We start from the raw sequence: 21,474 nt of genomic DNA on the forward strand, positions 1-21,474 counted from the left end.
TTGTACTGCAGCCTCCTGAGCACTGGAATTGCAGTGTGAACTCCCGTGCTTCAACGTTAGAAGGCATTTCTTTAAAAAAATAAAATAAAATAAAAATAAAAATTCCACTTTAGCCTCTGTCTTACTTGTTGTTTCTGGAGATTGTAAACTTTAACTGCTGTGGAGAAGAGAACAAACACATCCTAATCCTCAGGCATCTAGAGGCAGTTCCTGGCAGCAACTCCTAAGTAATGTCTTCAGAGAGTTTTGGAAGCTGACATCCTGGTTATCATAGATTTCCATAAAGTTGTTTCTAATGTGCCCTTAGCCTTTGATATCTGTACTGTGTGTTGCAGTGCTGCCTCCTTAATTCCCATCATCTTTTTCTCCACTTTGGTCGGTGCAGAAGCTTGTTAACCAGTCTTACTAGTCTCTCACAGAAGCACTTGCAGTCCCCTGCAGCTTTGTTTTCTTTGCTCCCTGCCCTCTCCTGGTTTTCACTGGTCGCACGTCCCTTCCTCCCTCCCCACCCTTTTAAAGGTCTGATTGGTTTCTACTTTGTTATCCATGGATTCGGCAGTTGTTCATTTATCTCGACTCTCGGACCCATGGATTTCATTGTCTGGTATTCCTGTGTTTATGAATAACTCCTGAATAGCAGATCCTTTCTGCTTGCTAGCAGTTCTGCCCAGTTCAGCCATAGTTATTCCAGTTTTTATCACTTACACTATTTGTTTGTTTGTTTGTTTGTTTTGATTCAGTGCTGGGATTCTGCCCAGGGCTTTGTGCATGTAAAGCAAGAGCTTTGCCAATAAGCTACATCCCCAAGTGTATCTAATACTATACATTTTACCTGATTTATAAATGTGTCATCATATGTAAATACTCTAAATATGTGTGCACCTCCATGTTGAAGTAATTTTAAGAAATCATAAGAACACATTACTTAGAAAGCATTCGTTTCTGCTATTGAAGTAATAATGCTTAACTAACATTTTGTTCTTGCTATTTTAATGATTATGAGAATTTGTTATGTTGCAATCAAAATGTTATATAGCAGCAGCCATGAGCTCTTTTAAGGAAGTGTTTAAAATAAGAATTTAAAACATGGTCTGTTATTTTCAGAATATTAAGATTTCTCACTCTCATTTTCCTTTTCCTCCGCCTTTCCTTTAGAAAAAGAACGTTGGTTGCTATTGGCACTCATGACCTGGACACTTTGTCAGGCCCATTCACTTTCACTGCGAAACGTCCGTCAGACATCAAATTCAAGCCTCTGAATATGACCAAGGAGCATACAGCTTGTGAACTAATGAATATATACAAGGTAAAAAAGTTTTCTCTTTTATTGTGTGCGTGCGTGTATGCGTGTGTGCGTGCTTGCATGTGTGTGTGTTTGAATAGCTGGATGTAGGATCAGAGGCCTATTGGAAGTTGGTTCTCTCTTTCCAGAATGGATCTGAGGATTGAACTCAGGTTGCCTGGCTTGTGGGAGGAAAGCACCTTCACCTACTAAGCCATCTCACTGGCTTGATATTATTTTTGTTTTTTCTTTTTAACAAAAAATAAAATTGACATTTATGTGTTCCTTCTCAACTTGCAGTTAACATACATTTTACAACAGTGGTTTTGAGAGAGTCACTCACTATCCTTACCTTACAAATAGGGTTATTATTATCTCATAGTTTTGAATAAATCATGACATGCCTTTAATGTTAAATCTTGAGTTAGGAAAAGAATGCTTTTTTGGGAGGGGGGAAAGCAGTGTCTGGGCTCTGTCCCAAAGAAATGGATTCTCCTGACTTAAAAAGGGGTCAGCACCAGGGCTTTTTGAGCTTCCCACTTGGTGACCTCTTCTCACATGACTGTAGGGATGTAGGTATAGCACGCAGGTGTGGAAATCAAGTATTTGCTGATAATAAATCGTAAAGAAACTTATTTTAAATAACTTTATTTAATCATTTATCTAAACAATTTATTGAACTCTTCATTAAAACATTTAGTAAATAAAAATTATTAAATGAATTATTTAAAAATTTATGAATAATATTTAACATTCAATATTTAAATAATTTATTTTAAATAAACTTATTTTGAAAACAGTTTGTAGTGTATATGTATATATTTATTAAAGGTAAGAGTAAATTCCATATTACTGAGCTTGATATGCTTGCTTATTTTTTACTTAAAGACTGAAATCCTGGATGAGCATTTGATACTGTGGGATGTGGAACTTCTTAGTGTTTTTCAGAGTTGATTGATATTTTGATTTTTTTTATTGTCAGTGCTTCATGTAAATACAGAACACAGAATGACAGATTTGTTCAGAGCATTTCAGAAATGTTTTGGGATCCTATTTTATTCTAATAACTTATTAGAATTTATTCTAATACAGTATAATCTAAGGATAAATAATTTTATATGGCCTAAGGAATAACAAGAAAATATTAAATCTGGTAGCTGGCAGGGCGGATACATGTATGTAATCCTAGCACTTTGAAGGCTGAGCCAGGAAACCTGCAGGTTCAGAAAATCTTTGTTTTCCATAATTAAACTATTGTGTTTCTACAAGACCTGCAAACTTCCTGTGTTCACTGAAGTTCATAGCCATAGCGTGCACTAGTGTCGAATCTGGGCTGAGGTGTGAGTGTGGTGTCGTGCGCTGTGCAGTCTGCTTTCTGTGTCCTGGAGCCAGGCTGCAGGGAAGGCGTGGCACAACCTGGGACACACTGCTGGAGACATCACATTCGCCACCTGCTGGATTTTGAATTCATTTTTGGTTGTTGTACCTTCAGAAACCTTTTATTGTTACCAGATTTTTATTAACATCCACATTCATTCATGTGACCCATATAAAGCTGTGACCCACAGTTTAAGTAGCTGTGGCCTGGATCGCAATTTGTCTATTGTTAGCTTTCTGTTTTTTGGTTGTTTTTTGTTTGTTTTGAGACAGCATCTATATATGTAGCCCTGACTGGCCTGGAACTCACTATTAGACTAGACTGTCCTTGAACTCAATAGGATCCTCCTGCCTCTGCCTTCTGAATGCTGAGACTAAAGGCATAAGCAACTATGTTTGGGTTCTTGTTACTGTTTAAACCTCTGAGATGTTATTAATGTGTTAAACGAATTAAGAATCAGCAAGTAATCTATACTGTATTTTTAATTTTCACATTTGTGTTGAATTAACACTCATGCATAAATAGTTAGAAATTTAGCTATTGTGTATGTGAGTAATGCTATTGTAAATTAGCTGCCCGTTAGCATCTTAGAGCCTTAGCAGTGATCATGGATTCAGCTGTCACTTAACATTGACAATAACAAGTACAAATAGTATCATTTCTCCTCACTTCATTTGTCTTTCTGAATTTTGTGATGGCTGCATTTTGTTTATGATGATTTGGCAGTGCCTATGCAAATCTATTTTCACTCTGGGAAAGGGACCAGTTTCTCATCTCACCCAGGTAGTAGAGACTATGCAAACATTAGAATGCCCATTTATAGTGGTAAAGTGTATGAGTTTATAGCTTTCTGTCATTTGGAACATTTTTGGTGTTTTTCTGACTTTTTTCTTTTAATATCAGATTAACGTCTGCTGGTTAAAATAGAAATAAATAATTTTGACTTAATTCTTTTCAGACTGACAACCACCTTAAGCAGTATTTACATATCATTGAAAATAAGCCCCTGTATCCAGTCATCTATGACAGCAATGGAGTGGTCCTCTCCATGCCTCCAATTGTAAATGGTGAGTAACTTCATGAAGAGCATGGGTCTTCTCAGTGTCTTATCAGTGCTTTTGTAGAGTTTTCAGTAGTCTGACTGAGTCGTCAGTCATTCACGGTAGGTCTGAATCTCAGGTCTTTTGTAGATTTTATTAAGAATTAAAATGTAGTGATGAGGTGAGCAGGCTGTGTTCCTGCCACCCAGCTCCCGGCTGCCTGGCTAGCTTATGTCCCGGAAGTAACAACACACAAATTGTATTCATTTAAACACTGCCTGGCCCATTAGTTTCAGCCTCTTATTGGCTAACTCTCACATCTTGCTTAACCCATTTCTAATAATCTGTAATTACACGAAGTGGTGGCTTACCGGGAAAGATTCAGCATGTCTGACCTGGTGGCTGGCTTCATGGCGTCTGTCTCCGACTGCCGACAGAGGAGAGGCATGCGTCTGCCTGAGCCATCTGCCTCACTTCCTTCTTCCCAGGATCCTGTTCTGTCTACTCCACCCACCTATGTTCTGACCTATCAGGCCAAGCAGTTTCTTTATTAATTAACCAATGAAATCATCAGATAGATAGAAGACACACCTACATCATTAAAAAAATTATGTATGAATGTTTTGCCTGCATGTATATCTCTGCACCATGTGTGTGCCTGGTACCTTTGGAGTCCAGAAGAGAGCGTCAGATCCTCTGGAAAAAGAGTTACAGATGGTTATGAGTCACTGTGTGGGTGCTGGGAACTGAACCCAGATCCTTTGCAAGAGCAACAAGTGCTCTAGGCCATTAATCTATCTCTCCAGCCCCCATAGATTTTATTTTAAGAGTTCTTTGTACATTTTTTCAAAACCTGCTGATTTTTATGTAAAAATACGTATTATTTAGAATGATATAGGGTTTGCATTTAATTTGTAACTGTAAAAATATTTATGCATGTGTAAGTATATTCTGATGTGTCACATTTTCCAGGCTGTATTGATGTTTTAGATATGTTTAGTGTCTGGCTAGTGTATGTACTCGGGCCTGTGTGGGCGCATGCATATCATAGCATATGTGGAGGTCAGAGGACAGCTTTCAGGAGTCGGATATCCTTTCACCATATAGGTTCCAGGATTGAATTTAGGCTGCCAGGCTCAAGCAGCAAGCATGCTGGCCCTTTGGGTAAAAAAAGAGAAAGAGAGAATTTTCGTTTGTTTTTTTTACTTAGATGTTTTGGCTTTAGCAGCACGTCTTTGTTGAACTCAAGCTCTAATTTGTAGTTTTATACTAAAACTTACTTAAATGGACTCTTAATTCCTTTGTTTAGGAAGCAGTTTAAGTGAGCTTACTTATTTAATGACGCCTAAGCCGCAGATGTGTCTCTTGGGAGACCAGAGGAGGTTTAGCTGCCACAGCATGAGAGGAAGTACTGAGCCTGCAGATGCCTGCTGTTGTGATGGTCAAGAATGGGGGCCGATAAGTCGACTAGATCCAAACTACTCTTAACCTTAGCGCACTGTAGTCTGTCATCATCATCACTTGGTTTAATCTTTCAAAACTTTAGTTATCTTTTTGTTGTTTGCTTTATATTTTAAAACAGGGTTTCCACGTAGCCCTGGATATCTTGAAACTGGTGTCTAACCCAGGCTTACCTTGAACTCACAGAATTCTACCTCCTTTTCCTTCCTGAGTGCTGGGGTTGTTTGCAATTTTGTCATAAAATGGTGAAGATTATCTGTAGTTTTCAGCTTGCAATGGGAGCTTAAAAGTCTGGTATCCCAGGTCTGGTGGCATGGCTCAGTGGAGGGGAAAGGCACTCGACTCCACACCTGCTGAGCTATGTTTGGTTCCTGGAACCTATGTGGTATAAAGAGGACTACTCTTGCAAGTTGTCCTCTGACCTTCACACTTGTGCCATGGTGTGCACACTAAATAAATAATTATATAAAGAAATGTTGTATATCCTATAGCCACACATAGTGGTTCATATTCATGACCCCTTGCTTGGAAAGTTGAGGGAAGAGGATCACTGGCCTGGGCTATATATTAATTCTAGGTTAACCTGGGCTAATGAGACCCTTTCTACAAAAATCAAAGGAAAAAAGTGGTATATCCCTTTATTTCTAGGGTATTTAGATTGTTTTCTAAGTTTAAAATGTGATTTTTTTTTTTTTTATAAAAAAAACTTAAGGTTTGTATTATATCAAGTGTCTGAAATTTTTGTTGTTATTGTTTACAGGGAATCATTCAAAAATAACACTGAATACTAGGAATGTATTTATTGAATGCACAGGAACTGACTTCACTAAGGTAAATAAGATGTTTAACTTTTATACTTTTAGTATAATTTTACTTTTGGACCAAGACTTATTTTAAAATTCACAATGTTAAAAGAGGTGGAAACATATTTCGAAACATAGATAATTAAAGTGATGTAGATAATGTACATCTTGTTTATGGTGTTTTCATTAATTTACACGTTTATTGAGCACCAGATGTCTTTCTAGTGCTAGGACCTTAAGTGTGTGCGTCCTGGCTTAGCAGGACAGACAGTGACTGTAGAGACTGCAGTTGTATTGCTTCATCAGCTCAGTTCTAGTGACTAAATAGTCTGTGCTTTTGTGTGCTTGGGGAGTTTTTCTCCAAAAAGAAAGAAAAAGAAAAGAACTAGCTATGCTGGGTATGGGAGAGTGGTGTGCCCAGATTTTCAACTTTTGAGGGGCAGGAAGATCAGGGATTCAGGATCCTCTTTGGCTACTTAAGTTCAAAGCTAGCCTGGGCTACTTGAGACTTTGTGTCAAAAAACCAACCAGCCAGAAGAATTGGTAAAAAGAACTTTTATCTTCAGGTACTTGATAGCTTACGTTCCTGAAGGTAGACTATGTAAATTGTCTGCTCCCTTTTGATTACTACAAATGTAGGCTTTGACTGCTAGGAAAACTTTGTTATGTGACGTACGACTTCTTGAGAGTATGCAAGTAAGCCAATTAAGAGAGATCCTCTAGCAGTAGGGGTCGGCATGTGGAAACAGAATCTTAAAAGACTCTCCCCTACATCTGCAGCATTGGAGACTGTTTTAAGCTCTTTATTTGTATCTGTTACCTGTGATATTTACCTTTAGAATTATTATCAGTGTGATACAGACTTTACTATTTAAATTTTTTTTTAACATTTAAATCCATGTGCTGACAGACCTTAGAGGTATTCCCTGAAGCTTATATCCAAGCTAAACATATAAGAGTAAAACATACATCCCAATCAGGTTTTTTTCTTTTTTAAAAAGATTTATTTTATTTATGTGTATGAGTATTTTGTCTGCATACGCACATGCGCTCGTACGCACGTACCACAAATGTGCCTGGTGGCTGCAGAGACCAGAAATGTCATATTCCCTGGAACTAGAGTTGCCTTAAACAGTTGTGAGTTGCCATATGGGTACTGGGAACTGAGCTTGAGTGCTCTGTAAGAGTAGCAAGTGCTCCTAACTGCCGAGCCATCTCTCCAGCCCCCAGTAAGGATTTGTTTTATCCTAAGAACTTATATGGCCCTTACTATATATTAAGGATTTTCTAGGTGCTTTGTGTTTGTGTGTTCATTCTTATAGTTACCAAAGGTAGGAATTTTTACTATCTCTACTTAACCAATGAGAGAATTGAGATACGGAGAGAGAATAAAGTAAACCATCTAAAGTCACATTGTTAGTAAGTGGTTGAGCCATGATTCCAGCAGTCTGGCTTCAGAGACTTAAGAAATTGATAACATTTACTCCAGTAACTAGCCATTTGTCTCTCTTGAAACCTCATAATCCAGGGTTTGGGTGGGGGAACTAAACGATTTGTCTCAGTCATGGATTGTAACTCTCAGAGCTGCATAAATAGAGAACACCTGAAGATAAGAACGAGCCTGCTCCTAAGTTTTTATTTCACTTCCTTTCTTAGAATGTGTATGTAAGGGTTCATTTTTAGGTGTTTGAAGACTAAATTACAATAAATAGTCATTATATCTGAATTGGATGGATATATACTTATAAATTACCATAATATGTGTATTTTTTCTTTTGCAGGCAAAAATCGTGCTTGACATTATTGTCACCATGTTCAGTGAATACTGTGAAAATCAGTTTACGTAAGTTGACTCAGCACCATCATTTGCCAGTGCTCTGAAACCAAGGCTCTAAGGCCTCCCTGTACTATTGTAACAATGTAGTATACATATATATGTGCAGCAAAACACTCATACACATAAAAAAAACTTTAAAAATTTTGATTGGGACATTGCTTTACGCTTATGTGTTTAGCTTGGATATAAGCTTCAGGGAGTACATCTAAGGTCTCAGTGCACGTATTTAGATGTGGGTCCTGTAGCTAGAACACATCTGGGGGAAGACGTAACTCTAAACAGTATGCAGAGTGGAAAGTGTTAATCTTTTGCCAACATTCTAGTGTTTATAAAGCCAATCTGCAAGGCCTCTTGGAGGCAGTGAAATTTAAGTCATATTTTACAACCAATAGGCAGAGGATGTATAAAGATGGAGGAGCAGCTCAATAAAGGTGTAGAAGTGTATGACACAGCTACATGTTCTTACTGTGGAGTAGTGTCAACTTATTCTAGACTCCCTTGTTAAAAAGTCCATGTAGGATGCATGCCTGGCACACTTGGGACCTGGCGTGGAAGAATAATACTGTATGTAGGAAGCTTGGTCAAATGACGATGGTAGGATGTGAGCGATCGAACGTGTTGAGACTGGAGTTATAAGACAGAGTTATTAATCGTATACATTTGAAGAATTTGTAGCTCATTTATTTTCTTAAGCATTTTATTTCTGACCTTTTTTTTTTTTTTTAATTTTAGAGTTGAAGCAGCTGAAGTAGTTTCTCCTAATGGAAAATCAAACACCTTTCCAGTAAGTTCTTAAAAGATGATGGTAATGGTGTAGTCCTGGCCCTGTTACCTGCAGTGGTTGTTGAGAGTTTGTTTCTCGGTGTTGTTTAATCCATCTGCCCACTCATGGGGGCGGGTGGTGTGCTGCTTTTCTGTAGGGAGATCACAAGGCCTGGAATGTTTACTGTTGTCTGTTAATAAGTGTGGCAAGGATTTAAATGTAGGCACCTGACTGGAGCTGTCATCACAGCGTATTGCATAGTAACATGATTCTGTGATCTACCCACTTATTAGCAGTTAGCTGGGCAATTTCTGGTCTCCTTTTATGATTACTTGGTTCTGCATATCGAGTTAGTGTGTTCACTTTGGAATCGGTAATCACTGAAGGCTGTCATTGTAGCAACTGAATGTGTTCAGACTGCATTAGAAGTAAGCACAGTTACTGTTAAACCTGGGGTTCTTGGTAGAAAACATCGAAGCCTCTTACTTTTCTTTTCTTTTCTTTCTTTCCTGTTTTTAAAACAGGGTTTTGCTTTGTAGCTGAGGCTGGCCTGGAATTCACTATGTAGCTAAAGCTACTCTTGACTTCATGATCCCCAGGAACATCTACTGTGAGGTGGTCATTTTGAAGTAGAACATTATCACAGTCATTTAGTTGTGATTCTGGTTTGGTGAGACCACTCTCTGATTAGTTTGTGTTCCTTTGAGTTTTTTTTTTTAAGCTGTTCTGTCATTTATGAAGTAAATCAGAACATAAAATTTGTTTTTTTAAAACATTAAAGTTTTAAAGGCTTTATGTATGCAAATGTTTTGCCTATATGTATGTATGTCTGTGCACTATAAGTGTTGTGGGCCTGTTGCTCAAGGAGACCACAGGATAGTGTATGATCTTTGGAACTGGAGTCACAGATGGTTGTTAGCTGCCATGTGGGTGCTGGAAGCAGAACCTGGGTCCTGTTGAAGAGATGGGAAGTACCTTTCTCTACTTCCTCGCAGCCAGTAAAGTAGTTTTAAAAGTATGATAAAGTCTGCTAAGATGAAAACATTACCCTTCTTAAAACATTAGTGTTTAGTATGGTATTCTTTTAAAAATGTTTGGTATTATTGGTATGTGTGAGTGTGTGTGCATGTGCGTGCATATGCACAGTGTCTGTGGAGACCAGAGGACAGGGTCGTGGAGTCACTCGCCATCCACTTTTTGTGGACTCTGTGCCAGGCTGTGTAGCAAGAACTTTTGTCCACTGAACCATCTTGCTGCCCTAGCATCCTATTTTATTCTAGATTATCATAGATAAAGTGGTTATGTACTACATAACTGAATTACAGTGTCAGTTTTTGTTGGATTAGAGATTTTGTAGTTTGTGTTCGGGCCTTTTATAATGTTAGGCTTGGACCCCAGGGTATCACAAATGTGAGGCAAGGACTATACTACTAAACTATACTTTAACTTGATTTGCATTTTAGTGGTGATTGTTGGTTGACTTTTATTAACAAATAAGAAAAGGAAAAAAAGAAAGGAAAAAGAAAGGAAGCCGGGCTTTCACTGGATCATGGCTTCATGGATGTCAAGGGGGAGCTCAGGGAGCAGCAGCAGCCATGGCAGCATTGCTAAGATGAGGACAGAAAAGAGCTTAGGTTTTTTTAAAGGTGACATTTCAGAGCTATTCATTGTAAGAGAGCAAGCCAGTGTTTTCCCAGCAAGGTATCCAGTCCTGTAGCTGGATCTGAGGGATTTGAGAGGCAGAGAAATTGGTACTATCTATGTGGTGGGAAAATCGTCGGTGCTACATTCCAAGGCCATTCATGTGGACAAAGGAAGAATTTGTGGTTGCTTTTTTTGTTTGTTTGTTTTTCTGAGACCAAAAAAATTAGCCCATACTGGCATCAATCTCGTGATCATCCTGCTTAATTCCCTCAGAGATATGTTCCAGGTTGCACAATTTCATAATGATCTTTTAAATGTCCCATTTGAAGAAAGTTCTTTAAAAGAAGAAAAAAAAAGAAACAACTTAAGTATTTTATGTGTGTGGGTGTTCTGCCTGCATGTGTGTCTGTGCACCCTGTGCATCCAGCACTTGTAGAAGACCTGGACTTACAGTTGGTTGTGATGTCATGTAGACTCTGAAGATTGAACTTCGGTCCTGTGGAAGACCATCAACTACTGAGCCATCCAAGTTTCTTTATCTTTTTTTTTAATATGAGGGATTTTCAGGTTTTAATAAAACAGTATATATTTTTGTAAAGAAGAGGAGAAATATGCTTTAAAGTTTGGTTAATTTTTTTCCTTGTGTAGAAAGCCTCATGAAAACATTTATGTGTTATAGAGCACTTTGGTCAATTTAAAATTGTGGGTTTCTGAAAAGGAGTGCTGGGCATTTGTGAAGGTTTTTTCTTCAACTTGTCCTCGAGCAGCGCTGAGTGTCTGCTGAGCAGGCCGCCCCGAGGTAGAGTGCTCCTTCTGTATATGAAATGCAGGGTCCCTCAAACACCAGAAAGGTTGGTTGGTTTTCACTGCCCTTGCTGCTTCATAGAAAGGAGAAGGTTTTAGAGGTCAGTGATTAACACTGTGAGCTTTGGAGACAGACGTTCTCTGTCTTTTCATTATTGTGTGCACTCATTAGCTGTGCACATCAAGAGTAACTTGGGATAAGTGTTTTTAAGCTGTGTGCAGAGGTGCTGGAGAGCCTCGGGTTTATGTGTGTATGTTTTCACTTAGGGTAGTAAGGCTGTGTGCCATTTGAAGAAGAGAGAGTGCCAGTTTATGAAGTTTTCTCACCTACTCTTACTGTCTCCTGGAGTGGATTGATAGGCAGATCTGGGGACATCATAGTATTTTCTACTTGAGAAATGGCAACAGAGAAATTTATTTTTTAAAAAAAATATTAATTATGGGGATTGGGAATTTAGCTTAATGTTGGAGTGATTGCCCAGCAAGCACATGATCCTCAGTTCCAGGAGATAGATAGATGATAGATAAATAGGATAGATAGATAGATGATAGATAGATAGATAGATAGATAGATAGATAGATAGATAGATAGATAGATGATAGATAGATAGATAGATAGATAGATAGATGATAGATAGATAGATAGATAGATAGATAGTATAGATAGATGGAAAGAAGAGAGATAGTGTTTATTTAGGGTGTGCAAACTACAGCACCCAAGTGGAACTCACAGGACAGCTTGCAAGAGACATTTCTCTCCTGTCGTGTCGGTCCTGGGGATTAAACTCAGGTCATCTGACATGGCAGCAAGCTCCTTTACCCACAGAGCCATTTGGCTGACCCAGGAAATGTGTTCCCTAAGTCTCACTAGTACAGTGAGTGGTATATTTGTGACAGTTGGATTGTTGTCCTTTGGTCATAGACTTTTGCTTGCATAAGACCGAACATTTGTAAACATCTTAGAAATGATGTGGTATGATAGATAGCATTGTACTGTAGGAGAGAGGATGACCTTGTAAAAGAAAAATGTTTGTGATTTATATTATTTTCAAACAGTAAAAAAATTTAGGACATAGAATATTCATATATGAAGCAGGTATAACAAATTGGGTCTATAATAATGTTTAAAAACCTCAGGTTTAGGCTGGGCAGTGTGGTGCACACCTTTAATCCCAGAGGCAGAGGTAGGCGGCAGCTAGGACTGTTACACAGAGAAACCCTGTCTCAAAAAAACAAAACAACAACAACAAAAAATTCCCCTCGGGTTTATTTCAGTGTGTGGCTCTAAGAACAGTCTCTTGGCTGGGTAATGAAGCCGTAACAACGGGTGGAATGAGACAGACTAGAAAACTGCCTCTGATGAGGGCTGATTGAAGTTTTCAAACTTTCTCTCTCAGGAGCTGGCTTACAGAAAGGAGATGGTGAGAGCTGATTTAATTAACAAGAAAGTTGGAATCAGGTATGCTTTGAAACTTATTTCTGGGGGAGAGAAGAGAATTCAAGCATAAAGTACACAGTGAGTGATTTTTTTCTTGAAAGAGTGCTTGATAGTAAGCTAAGATATTTGATACGTAACAGAGCTCAGTGAGAGGAGTTACTATTTCAGGTAGGAACTATCTCAAAACAGAATGTCAGCATGTTTTACCTACTCCACTGAAGCTTATGGTTTGTTCGTTCTTTATTTAGGGAATCTCCTGCAAACCTTGCCAAGCTCCTGACCAGGATGTGTCTGAAGTCAGAAGTCATAGGCGATGGCAATCAGATTGAGGTTGAAATTCCTCCCACCAGATCCGACGTTATCCATGCATGTGATATTGTGGAGGACGCGGCTATTGCTTATGGATATAACAACATTCAGATGACTCTGCCGAAAACGTACACCATAGCTAATCAAGTAAGATTGCACCCTTAAATAAACACTCCTCTTGTTAGCGACTGGCTATTGAACGCCAGGAAGGTTTTGAGACAAACAGAACCTGGGAATTAAGCAGCATTTGGATGTGCTTTGCTATGAGAGGCATTTGCTATGGGGAAGGACACAAAACAGATGCCCAGATGGTTAGAGTGAGCTGGGAACCTGTGTGACTTGTTCTTTGAGGAAAGACAGGTTTCAAATGTGGAACTCTTGTTGAATCTCTTTAACTGGAAGATTCATTTTCGCAGCTTGGGCCTAAAGGCAGATGCTATGTGTGAGGTGGGGTGGGAGGCTGCTGGAGAGCTGTGGAGGGGAGGAGTTTGGTTCCTTTCAGCGGTATGTTCTGCATGAGTCTTTAAGAAAACAAAACAGGTTTGAGATGTCTTGGTGTGTTGCTTTTTCCTCAGTTTCCTCTCAACAAGCTCACGGAGCTTCTCAGATTGGACATGGCTGCTGCTGGCTTCACAGAAGCTCTTACTTTTGCTCTGGTATGTTTTCCACGCACTTTTGTCCAGCTGAATGTTTCCTTGGGATCCCTGAATTGAAGAGAGACTTTGTTCCTTGAGATTGTACAATTTTTAGTAAAGAAAAATGGGAACGGGGTTTTGGTTTTCTTTTTTTCTTTTTTTTTTTTTTTTTTTCTTTTTTTGTTTTAATAGTCATACAAGACCATGAAGGCCTAGGGGGAAAAAGGCCCCATGACATGTGATGTAAGTGTGGAAGATACACAATGAATTTCACAAAAAGATTTGTTAGGTTAGAATATTTGGTCTTAATTTGGTTGAGGCTGTACCCACTAGATGCTGCCCTGGTTAAGGTCTTGGGAACTGTTCCACATTAGACTTATTTCTTTGTCTTTGAACATGTTCACAAACATTTGCTTTGAGTTGAAAAGCTGACATAAAAGACCTAAATCAGGAAATGAATGTTATTACAGAATCAGAAGGAACTCGGCCTCTCTCTCCTCAGACTGACCATTGAAAGAAATAAACGCGCCTGCAGTTTATATGGTTTCCCCTGGCTGAGAATGTCTGTGGTGCCCAGACTGCAGTGCTTGGTGTCCCAGTGAGCTTGATTTAACAACCTGTGGATGGCTGGAGCAGCTGCCTGGCTTTCTGACCCCAGCCCTGAAGTTCTAAATCTTTAGAGTATTTAGATGATTGTTCTGAGGCAGCATTGGTTGTTAGCAGGCCCTGCACCTGTGAGGAAGCTTGAACAGGAAAGAAGAGTAGCTGACACACAGTACACACTGCACATAGCACAGTCTCATGAGCGTCAGGGCCGTGGGGGCCCAGTGCTTGGCCCCTGCCTCACCTCGTGTACACCAGGCTTAGAGTGCCATGTCTCTCGTATGTAGACGTTCATTCCCATTTGTGAGCAGTCACCATTTTATAAAAGTTGAACTATAAAACTTAGCATTTCTTGAGAAATGTGTTTGTTTTTTTAAAGTTCAAGTGACATAGGAAACAATACATTATCATCTTGAAGGATTTCAACTTTATAAAATACAAAATAACCACTGGTTCCTCTCTACTTCTGATTGTATTTTTCTTCCCCAAACTACCTGCTATTAAAACTTTGGATTGTAGTTCTCACTGCCTCCTATTAGTGCTTTTTGATTTTGTTACTGAGTCCATGTATCTCGTAGGAGCACATAAGCTACCTTCTGCTAGGGGCTGCTCTGCAGGGAGGGTTTGCTCACCACTGATAACTGTTTGCATATGGTACCAGTTCTTCTCAGGAAGTGCAGCAGTTAGAGTAACTTTTCTGCCAGCCTTCCATCTCCCATTCAACCACAGGTACAAGCCCAAGATTCCAGCCCAGGCTGTTCTGAGCCAAAGCTTGTGACTGAATTATAGCACCAGAGTGTAACACTGAGCAGTCTGCTCAGCTGTCCAGTCACAGTTTATGTTCATTGTCTGGGAGGGAAGGAGGGAGAGGCTGGATATCTAGAGAGGATAGATTTCACATAAAGTTTCTTACTAAAAGTCTTTATAGTGGCTGGAGAGGTGGCTCGGAGGTTTAGAGCAATGGCTACTCTTGCAAGGGACCCAGGTTCAATCTCTAGCACCCACGTGGTGGCTCTAGCTGTCTGTAACTCTAGTCCTAGGGCATCCAGTGCCCTCTTCTGGCTTCTGTGGGCATCATGTGCTCATATAGTGTACAGACATACATGCAGGACAAAACACATGTATGCTTAAAATGAGCAAATGAATAATTAAGTTTAAAAGTCTATAATGTTCTGCAGTTTCTAAATAGAGCTTACCATAGCTGGTCTCTGTTGTTACATCCAGTTTGTACAAGAGTGATGATAAATCAGTCTTCAAAAACAGCCTTGACTTTTTTGTTTTTGTTTTTTCGAGACAGGGTTTCTCTGTATAGCTTTAGAGCCTGTCCTGGAACTTGCTCTGTAGACCAGGCTGACCTCGAACTCACAGAGATCCGCCTGCCTCTTCCTCCCGAGTGCTGGGATTAAAGGTGTGTGCCCCCACCGCCCGAATGATGCTTGACAAACTGTTCACTTTTCAGCATTATGATTTTTTACTAGCACTGCATACTAGTTGTAATATTTTCTTTTTTTAAATTGACTCAATTTTAGAATTAAATGTCTACTTTAACCTTAAGAGTAACACTTATAATGATTATGGGTTTTGTTTGTTTTTGTTTTGTTTTGTTTTTGTTTTTGAGATAGGGTTTTTCTGCACAGCCCTGGCTGTCCTGGAATTCACTCTGTATACCAGTATGGACTCTAACTCAGAGATCTGCCTGCCTCTTCCTCCCGAGTGCTGGGATTAAAGGCATGTGCCACCACCACCTGGCTATGACTATGGGTTTTATACTTGTTATATTCCCTAACATTACAGTAGCTAAATAAATGGTAATATTTAAGAGCATTTTTCTTCTTGGGCCTTAGCCACTGTCACTTCAAGGAAGCTAAACAAAAACTGCTTCAGGTTTTTTTTCCACCATCATTATGAAGCACAGGGTCTCTCAGATGCACTTGGGCATTGACCTGTGTCTGGAGAGCCTTTTTCTTTCACACGGCCAGAACTAGCTCTATTTGAGAATGGGTAGCATCATATAAATGTATTTTTAAATTGACTGATTACAATGTATATAAGTGTTGTTACAAAAACTCCCCTCTGTACTTTCTGGAGGAAAGTGGTATTTTCAGTATGGTACAGGCTTTCCTGTAGCACAGTAGGTGCATGTGGGCTCTGTTCTGATACAGTTTTAAGACTTTTGCAAGAAAGTGTGGCAAAGCTGGGTACCTTGGTACACATCAGCACATATGTAATGCCAGCCCTTGGGAGGCTGAGGGAGGATGGTAATATGCCAGCCAGGGCTTTGAATGAGCTCAGGCAGGAGTTGCTAGGACAGGCCTTATAGTGCAGTGAAGGCAGAATTCTCCTTAGGTGAGCTGGCTGTTTACTTTCTCTCTGCTCCAGGCTTCCTCCTGGTCCAGTGCCTGGCAACCAACAGCTCTGCAGTGTTTTGAAGGCCTTCTACTTGAAGATGCCTTTAGAATAGTTTAATATTACCCTAAAGTTTGGAAAAAACTCCAGTAACTTGATGGCACCAACTTTTCATGTTACATTTTGAATTACTTTTTAAAAACTGGATGATTGTTTATTTTTTATGATGCTTTGTTGTCATCACCTGATTATTTTATTTCTAATACTTCCTGTCAGGCCTTGGAGACACAGTATCTCTAAATCTTGATCCTTACTAGATTGTTGTATCTAATAGTGAGTTCTGGTCTGACTGTGCCTGCTGCTCTAGTTTCTGCAGGTGGTTAGGAATTGCACCGTTTCTTTGTTCCTAGGAGCTACCTGGATCATATGCAGGGGAAGTTAAATGGTAGCATTTCAAAGAACAGTGAATGGAGTTCAGGCATGTGAATTCTCCCAGTTCACAGTCTGCCCCAACCATTAGAGACTTATCTGGGATTGCACTGGTAAGCAGAAAGCCCTGAGGAAGCCTAGGAAGGGGCCTGTCTTAATTAGGTTTCTATTACTGTGAGAAGACACTGTGGCCATAGCAACTCTTACAATGAAAACATTTAACTGAAGGGGCAGCTTACAGTTAGTTACATGGCAGGGAGCAGGGCAGCATGCAGGCAGACAGGATGCTGGCGCCGAGAGTGCTAGCTGCATCTTGTCTCAGGCAGTAGGAATAGTTGACTGCCTGTCACACTATGGAAAGCTTGAGCAAAAGTGAAGATGGACACTAAGAAGAAATCCCACACTCGCTCAGAATGGAGTACAGTAAAGGGTTATTTATTTAGGGGTAGACTCACAGACCACAGTCCTCTACTCGAATGGGAAAACAGCAACCGAATCCAGCAGCCGGAAGAGAGGATGGGCGTGCTTTATATCGACATTTATAGTATGAGAGGCCACACCCAAGTGGGCTGGTAACTTAAAGGCTACTGGCTGAAGAATTTCCTACAGCACAAAAGAGACCTCAAAGCCTGCCCCCACAGTGACATACTTCCTTCAACAAGGCCACATCTCCAATAGTAACACTCCCTTTGGGGCCACTTTCTTTCAAACCACCGCAGGGTCTCGTAATGGTCCTGCTAGAGATATTTTTGTGTAAGAGGTGCAAGAGAAGTCAATTAAGTAGAGCTTTGAGCTTTGAATGTGGCCTTGGGACGGTGTTTTTTATGAAGACAGGTAAAAGTAAAGTGTTCAGAAAACAGATAGGAATCAGGAAATTAGACTGGGAAGGTAAATGGCCTACTACAAAAAGGACCTGGGTGTGGGTTAAACCCCCATCCCTACTGGAAATGTTAGCCAACTCCATGTTGTAGCTACAGCTCGTTGTAGAGAGCTATTGCTGGTTAATTGCATCTTCTGTGGTCCTAAACTAGGTGGATTACAAGTGGTGAATTACTAATTGTCAAACTTAATAGAGTCTTAGCTTATTATTAACTTACTGAGTAATATAGAGCATGCACATTGCTGAGAAGCCACTGTAAATTGAATGATAGCTTTAAATACTTTTAAATTTTGAGTTAAGCTTTGCCCTGTACTAATCTATTTTATATGTTCCTAAGTGCTCCCAAGAAGATATTGCTGATAAACTTGGCTTGGATATCTCTGAGACAAAAGCAGTTCACATTAGTAATCCCAAAACTGCTGAGTTCCAGGTAAGAATTTTAAGTAGGTAAGAACTGGGGTAATACATCGGGTTTGTGGTAAACGATGTAGGAAAGCTCTCTTCACTTACTCTACCTCAGGGTGAGTCCTTAGGACACTGTAGTGAACTTTCTTAGATAAGTTGCAGTTGGGTGGCCCTACCCCACTCCTCTACCCCTCTGTCTCTCTCACTCTCTCTTTCTGTGTATGTGTTAGTATTGAATCCAGAGCTTTGTGCTTGGTAGAAGTTGACTTGTTAATATATATATATATATATATATATATAAATATATATATTCTTGTTGTTGTTGTTATTCCTGTCTTTGAGATGGTGTCTTGCACTGTACCCCAGGCTGCTCCTGGAACTCACTGTGTAGCCCAGGCTGGACTCCCAAGTGCTCACGTTCAGCCTATTCTTAGTTCTTAAATGGTTTGAGCTAGCTGACTTACCCACTCTTAACTTCATTTTTCACTTCATAATTGATGGTTGCTTACTATTCTCAGTTTTCTCTCTTTCCCATTCATTTGTAAGACCATTAACTAAAATGCATTCCTTGAATCCTTATAAGACATTACACCAGTTTTTGATTGTAGACAGATTTTTTTTGGGGGGGGGGGTCACTAGGTCACAAATAATAACACAGAGATTTAATTTTGAAAGCCCAGCCTTAGCTTAGGCTTGTTCCTAACTAGTTCTTATAGTTTAAATTAGCTCATATCTTTTAATCTGTGTCCTTTTATGTACTGCCCATTCTGTTTCCTCTGAGTCTGGCTGGTGACTCTGCTTTTCCTTTTTTTTTTTTTTTTTTTTAAGATTTATTTATTTATTGTGTATACAGTGTTCAGCCTCCATGTACGCCTGCAGGCCAGAAGAGGGCACCAGATCTCATTACAGATGGTTGTGAGCCACCACGTGATTGCTGGGAATTGAACTCAGGACCCCTGGAAGAGCAGTCAGTGCTCTTAACCTCTGAGCCATCTCTCCAGCCCCATCCGCTTTTCTTCCTCCTAGTGTTCCTCTCAGCCTGGAAGTCCCACCGATCTCTCCAGCCTAGCTATTGGCCATTTAGCTTTTTCTTACACCAGTCTCATCATTCCATCTGTGTAGTGTACAAATACCCCACGACATTTGGCTCTGCTTTCTGTGCCTTTCACTGTCGTCTAGGTTTGTTAGCAGTTTCTTACAGAGCTTAGGACGAGGTCAATGAGAATGATACTGTATTAGTAGTCAGTGTTAAATGATTCCTACTACGGATTTGGCTATTAGCTGTAGAAATACATTTCAAGTTATAATAGCTTTGCTAATGACTCTAAACAACATCTTTACATGTGTGCGAACTCTTGCTTTCTTGCATATGCAGTCCTGTGTGTGTGCAAAATCTTAGAAACAAAGGCTCTGCCTTTAGGAAACTGAGCACTGGTGTGGGGCGCCTCTCAACTGTGACCTCTGATAGTTTCCTTGGCTTGGTGTCTCCTGGGTGAGGTTTCTGGGAAATTTTACAGGCTCTGGAAATGTTTACACCTAAAAGTTCTGAGTTTCATCTGTAGAATTACCTACTGTGGCAGATGAGCTGTACTAATGTTTACTCAGCACGTTTTCATTGAATTGGGGTGGATTTTTACTTGTTTATGCTAAACGTATTCCCCTCCCCCAGTTTCATTTATCAAGTGTGACACAAATTTTGTATTTCTCAAGATTTCCTTAACTGTTATATTCTTCAGAGCTTGTGTCCTGTCTGCTCCACTTTATATAAGCATAGAGAAAGCAGATCAGAGATGTCTTAGCTGCTGCCATAAATGGCTGTGGCCTAGTACACTCAAGAGTCAGCATTTCGCTGTGCAGTGGAGTTGCACGCCTTTAATCCCAGCACTCGGGAGGTCTTTGTGAGTTCGAGACCAGCCTGGTCCACAGAATAAGTTCCAAGACAGGCTCCAAAACTATACAGAGAAACCCTGTCTTGAAAAACAAAACAACAACAACAAAATGCTGCATAAATTTGTTGGAGATAACAGAGTATTCTTTAAACTTGGCGGGTTTTGCATTACCCCTGCTTTACCTAGCCATTCTGCCATTACTAAAGCAGAGAACAGTTTGTACTTGCTTACAGGTAAATTAAGCTAAACGTCAAGTGGCTTATAATTTGGGTACATGACTGTTCTTTTCTTGTGTAATTTTTAACTTTGGGTTCTTCTTGACAATGGGCATGTTATAGAATGGGCAGGAGAAGAAAAATATTTAGGTAAAATGTGTAAATTTTTATTGCAATTATAAACAAGATGACTGAATATCTTCACTTGTCCCCAGGCTACCAGTGATATTAAGTGAGCCTTACTCACTATGAGTCTCCCTAGCTGCGTGTGTTGTTTTTCTTTTCAGTTGGGATTCACTGAGGTTGTCCACAATAGAGTTGACTGTTAATCTCTAGGTTATTAGTCCACTATTTACTGCACATCTCTTAGTCTTTTACACACAGCTTTTCTTTCATTTTATTTGTTAAAAACATATGGTTCCTTTGTTCTGTAGGATTTCCAATTTTAGGATTTTACTGAATGTATTCTGGTAATCTCCTATATTTCTCATAAATTAGTAGTTAGATCTAGAAGTTTGACCAGATTCAGGCTTTACATTTCTATGTTGCTGTGGCTTTTAACAACAACAACAACAACAACAAAATATTAATATGTGGGGATATTTACCATTTACCAAAGAGGATGACAAACTTTAAAAAAAATTGAGAATTTGTATGTTTTTGCATAGTCTCATTGTGCTGGCTAGTTTTATATCAACTTGACATAATTTAGGGTCATTTTAAAAAAGGGATCTTGAATGGAGAAAATACTCCACCAGATTGGCTTGTGGGAAAGTCTTTCATGCTTTTGATGATTGATGGGGAGGCCCAGTTCACTGTGGGTGTTTCTTCCCTGTGCTGGTGGTTCTAGGTGCTCTAAAAAGGTAGGTTGAGCAAACCATGAAGAACAAGCCAGTAAGCAACACCCTTCCGTGGCGTCTGCTTCAGTTCCCACCTCTAGGTTCCTGCCCTGCTTGAGTTTTTGCCCTCACTTCCCTCAGCAATGGGCAGTTAACTGGAAGTATAAAAAGAAGTAAAAGCTTTCTTCTCCGAGTTGCTTTTGTTCATGTATGTATCACAGCAGTAGGAACCCTCACTAAGTCACTCATGTAGCTCAAACTGTTACAAAGTTGAAAATGACCTTGAAACCTCCTATTCCTCACGCCGCAAGCCCTAGATGTTGAGATTACAGACATGCACCAGCATATCTAGCTAGAGCAAAGTTATTTTTAAATGTAGCTACTTGACCTGGCAAGATGTAGAAAGGCGGGAACTCCAGTCCAAGAGGCAAAAAGCAGCTCTAACAGCTAACTATGTGGAAACCACTTTGCTTC

At 39.7% G+C, this 21,474-nt stretch overlaps 1 protein-coding gene across 1 annotated transcript in view; it reads left to right on the top strand.

Moving 5' to 3' along the window:
- Positions 1-21,474, top strand: part of Farsb (phenylalanyl-tRNA synthetase subunit beta) — a 67,567-nt gene that overhangs the window by 15,148 nt on the left and 30,945 nt on the right. Inside the window, exons 6-14 of the mRNA XM_038339321.1 lie at positions 1,156-1,306; positions 3,619-3,727; positions 5,922-5,992; positions 7,746-7,807; positions 8,534-8,585; positions 12,410-12,471; positions 12,699-12,906; positions 13,335-13,415; positions 17,990-18,082. Coding sequence (XP_038195249.1) covers positions 1,156-1,306; positions 3,619-3,727; positions 5,922-5,992; positions 7,746-7,807; positions 8,534-8,585; positions 12,410-12,471; positions 12,699-12,906; positions 13,335-13,415; positions 17,990-18,082 — 889 coding nt within the window. The remainder of the gene's footprint in view (positions 1-1,155; positions 1,307-3,618; positions 3,728-5,921; positions 5,993-7,745; positions 7,808-8,533; positions 8,586-12,409; positions 12,472-12,698; positions 12,907-13,334; positions 13,416-17,989; positions 18,083-21,474) is intronic.

This window comes from Arvicola amphibius, chromosome 8, assembly GCF_903992535.2.
Source record: "Arvicola amphibius chromosome 8, mArvAmp1.2, whole genome shotgun sequence".
Lineage (NCBI taxonomy): Eukaryota > Metazoa > Chordata > Mammalia > Rodentia > Cricetidae > Arvicola > Arvicola amphibius.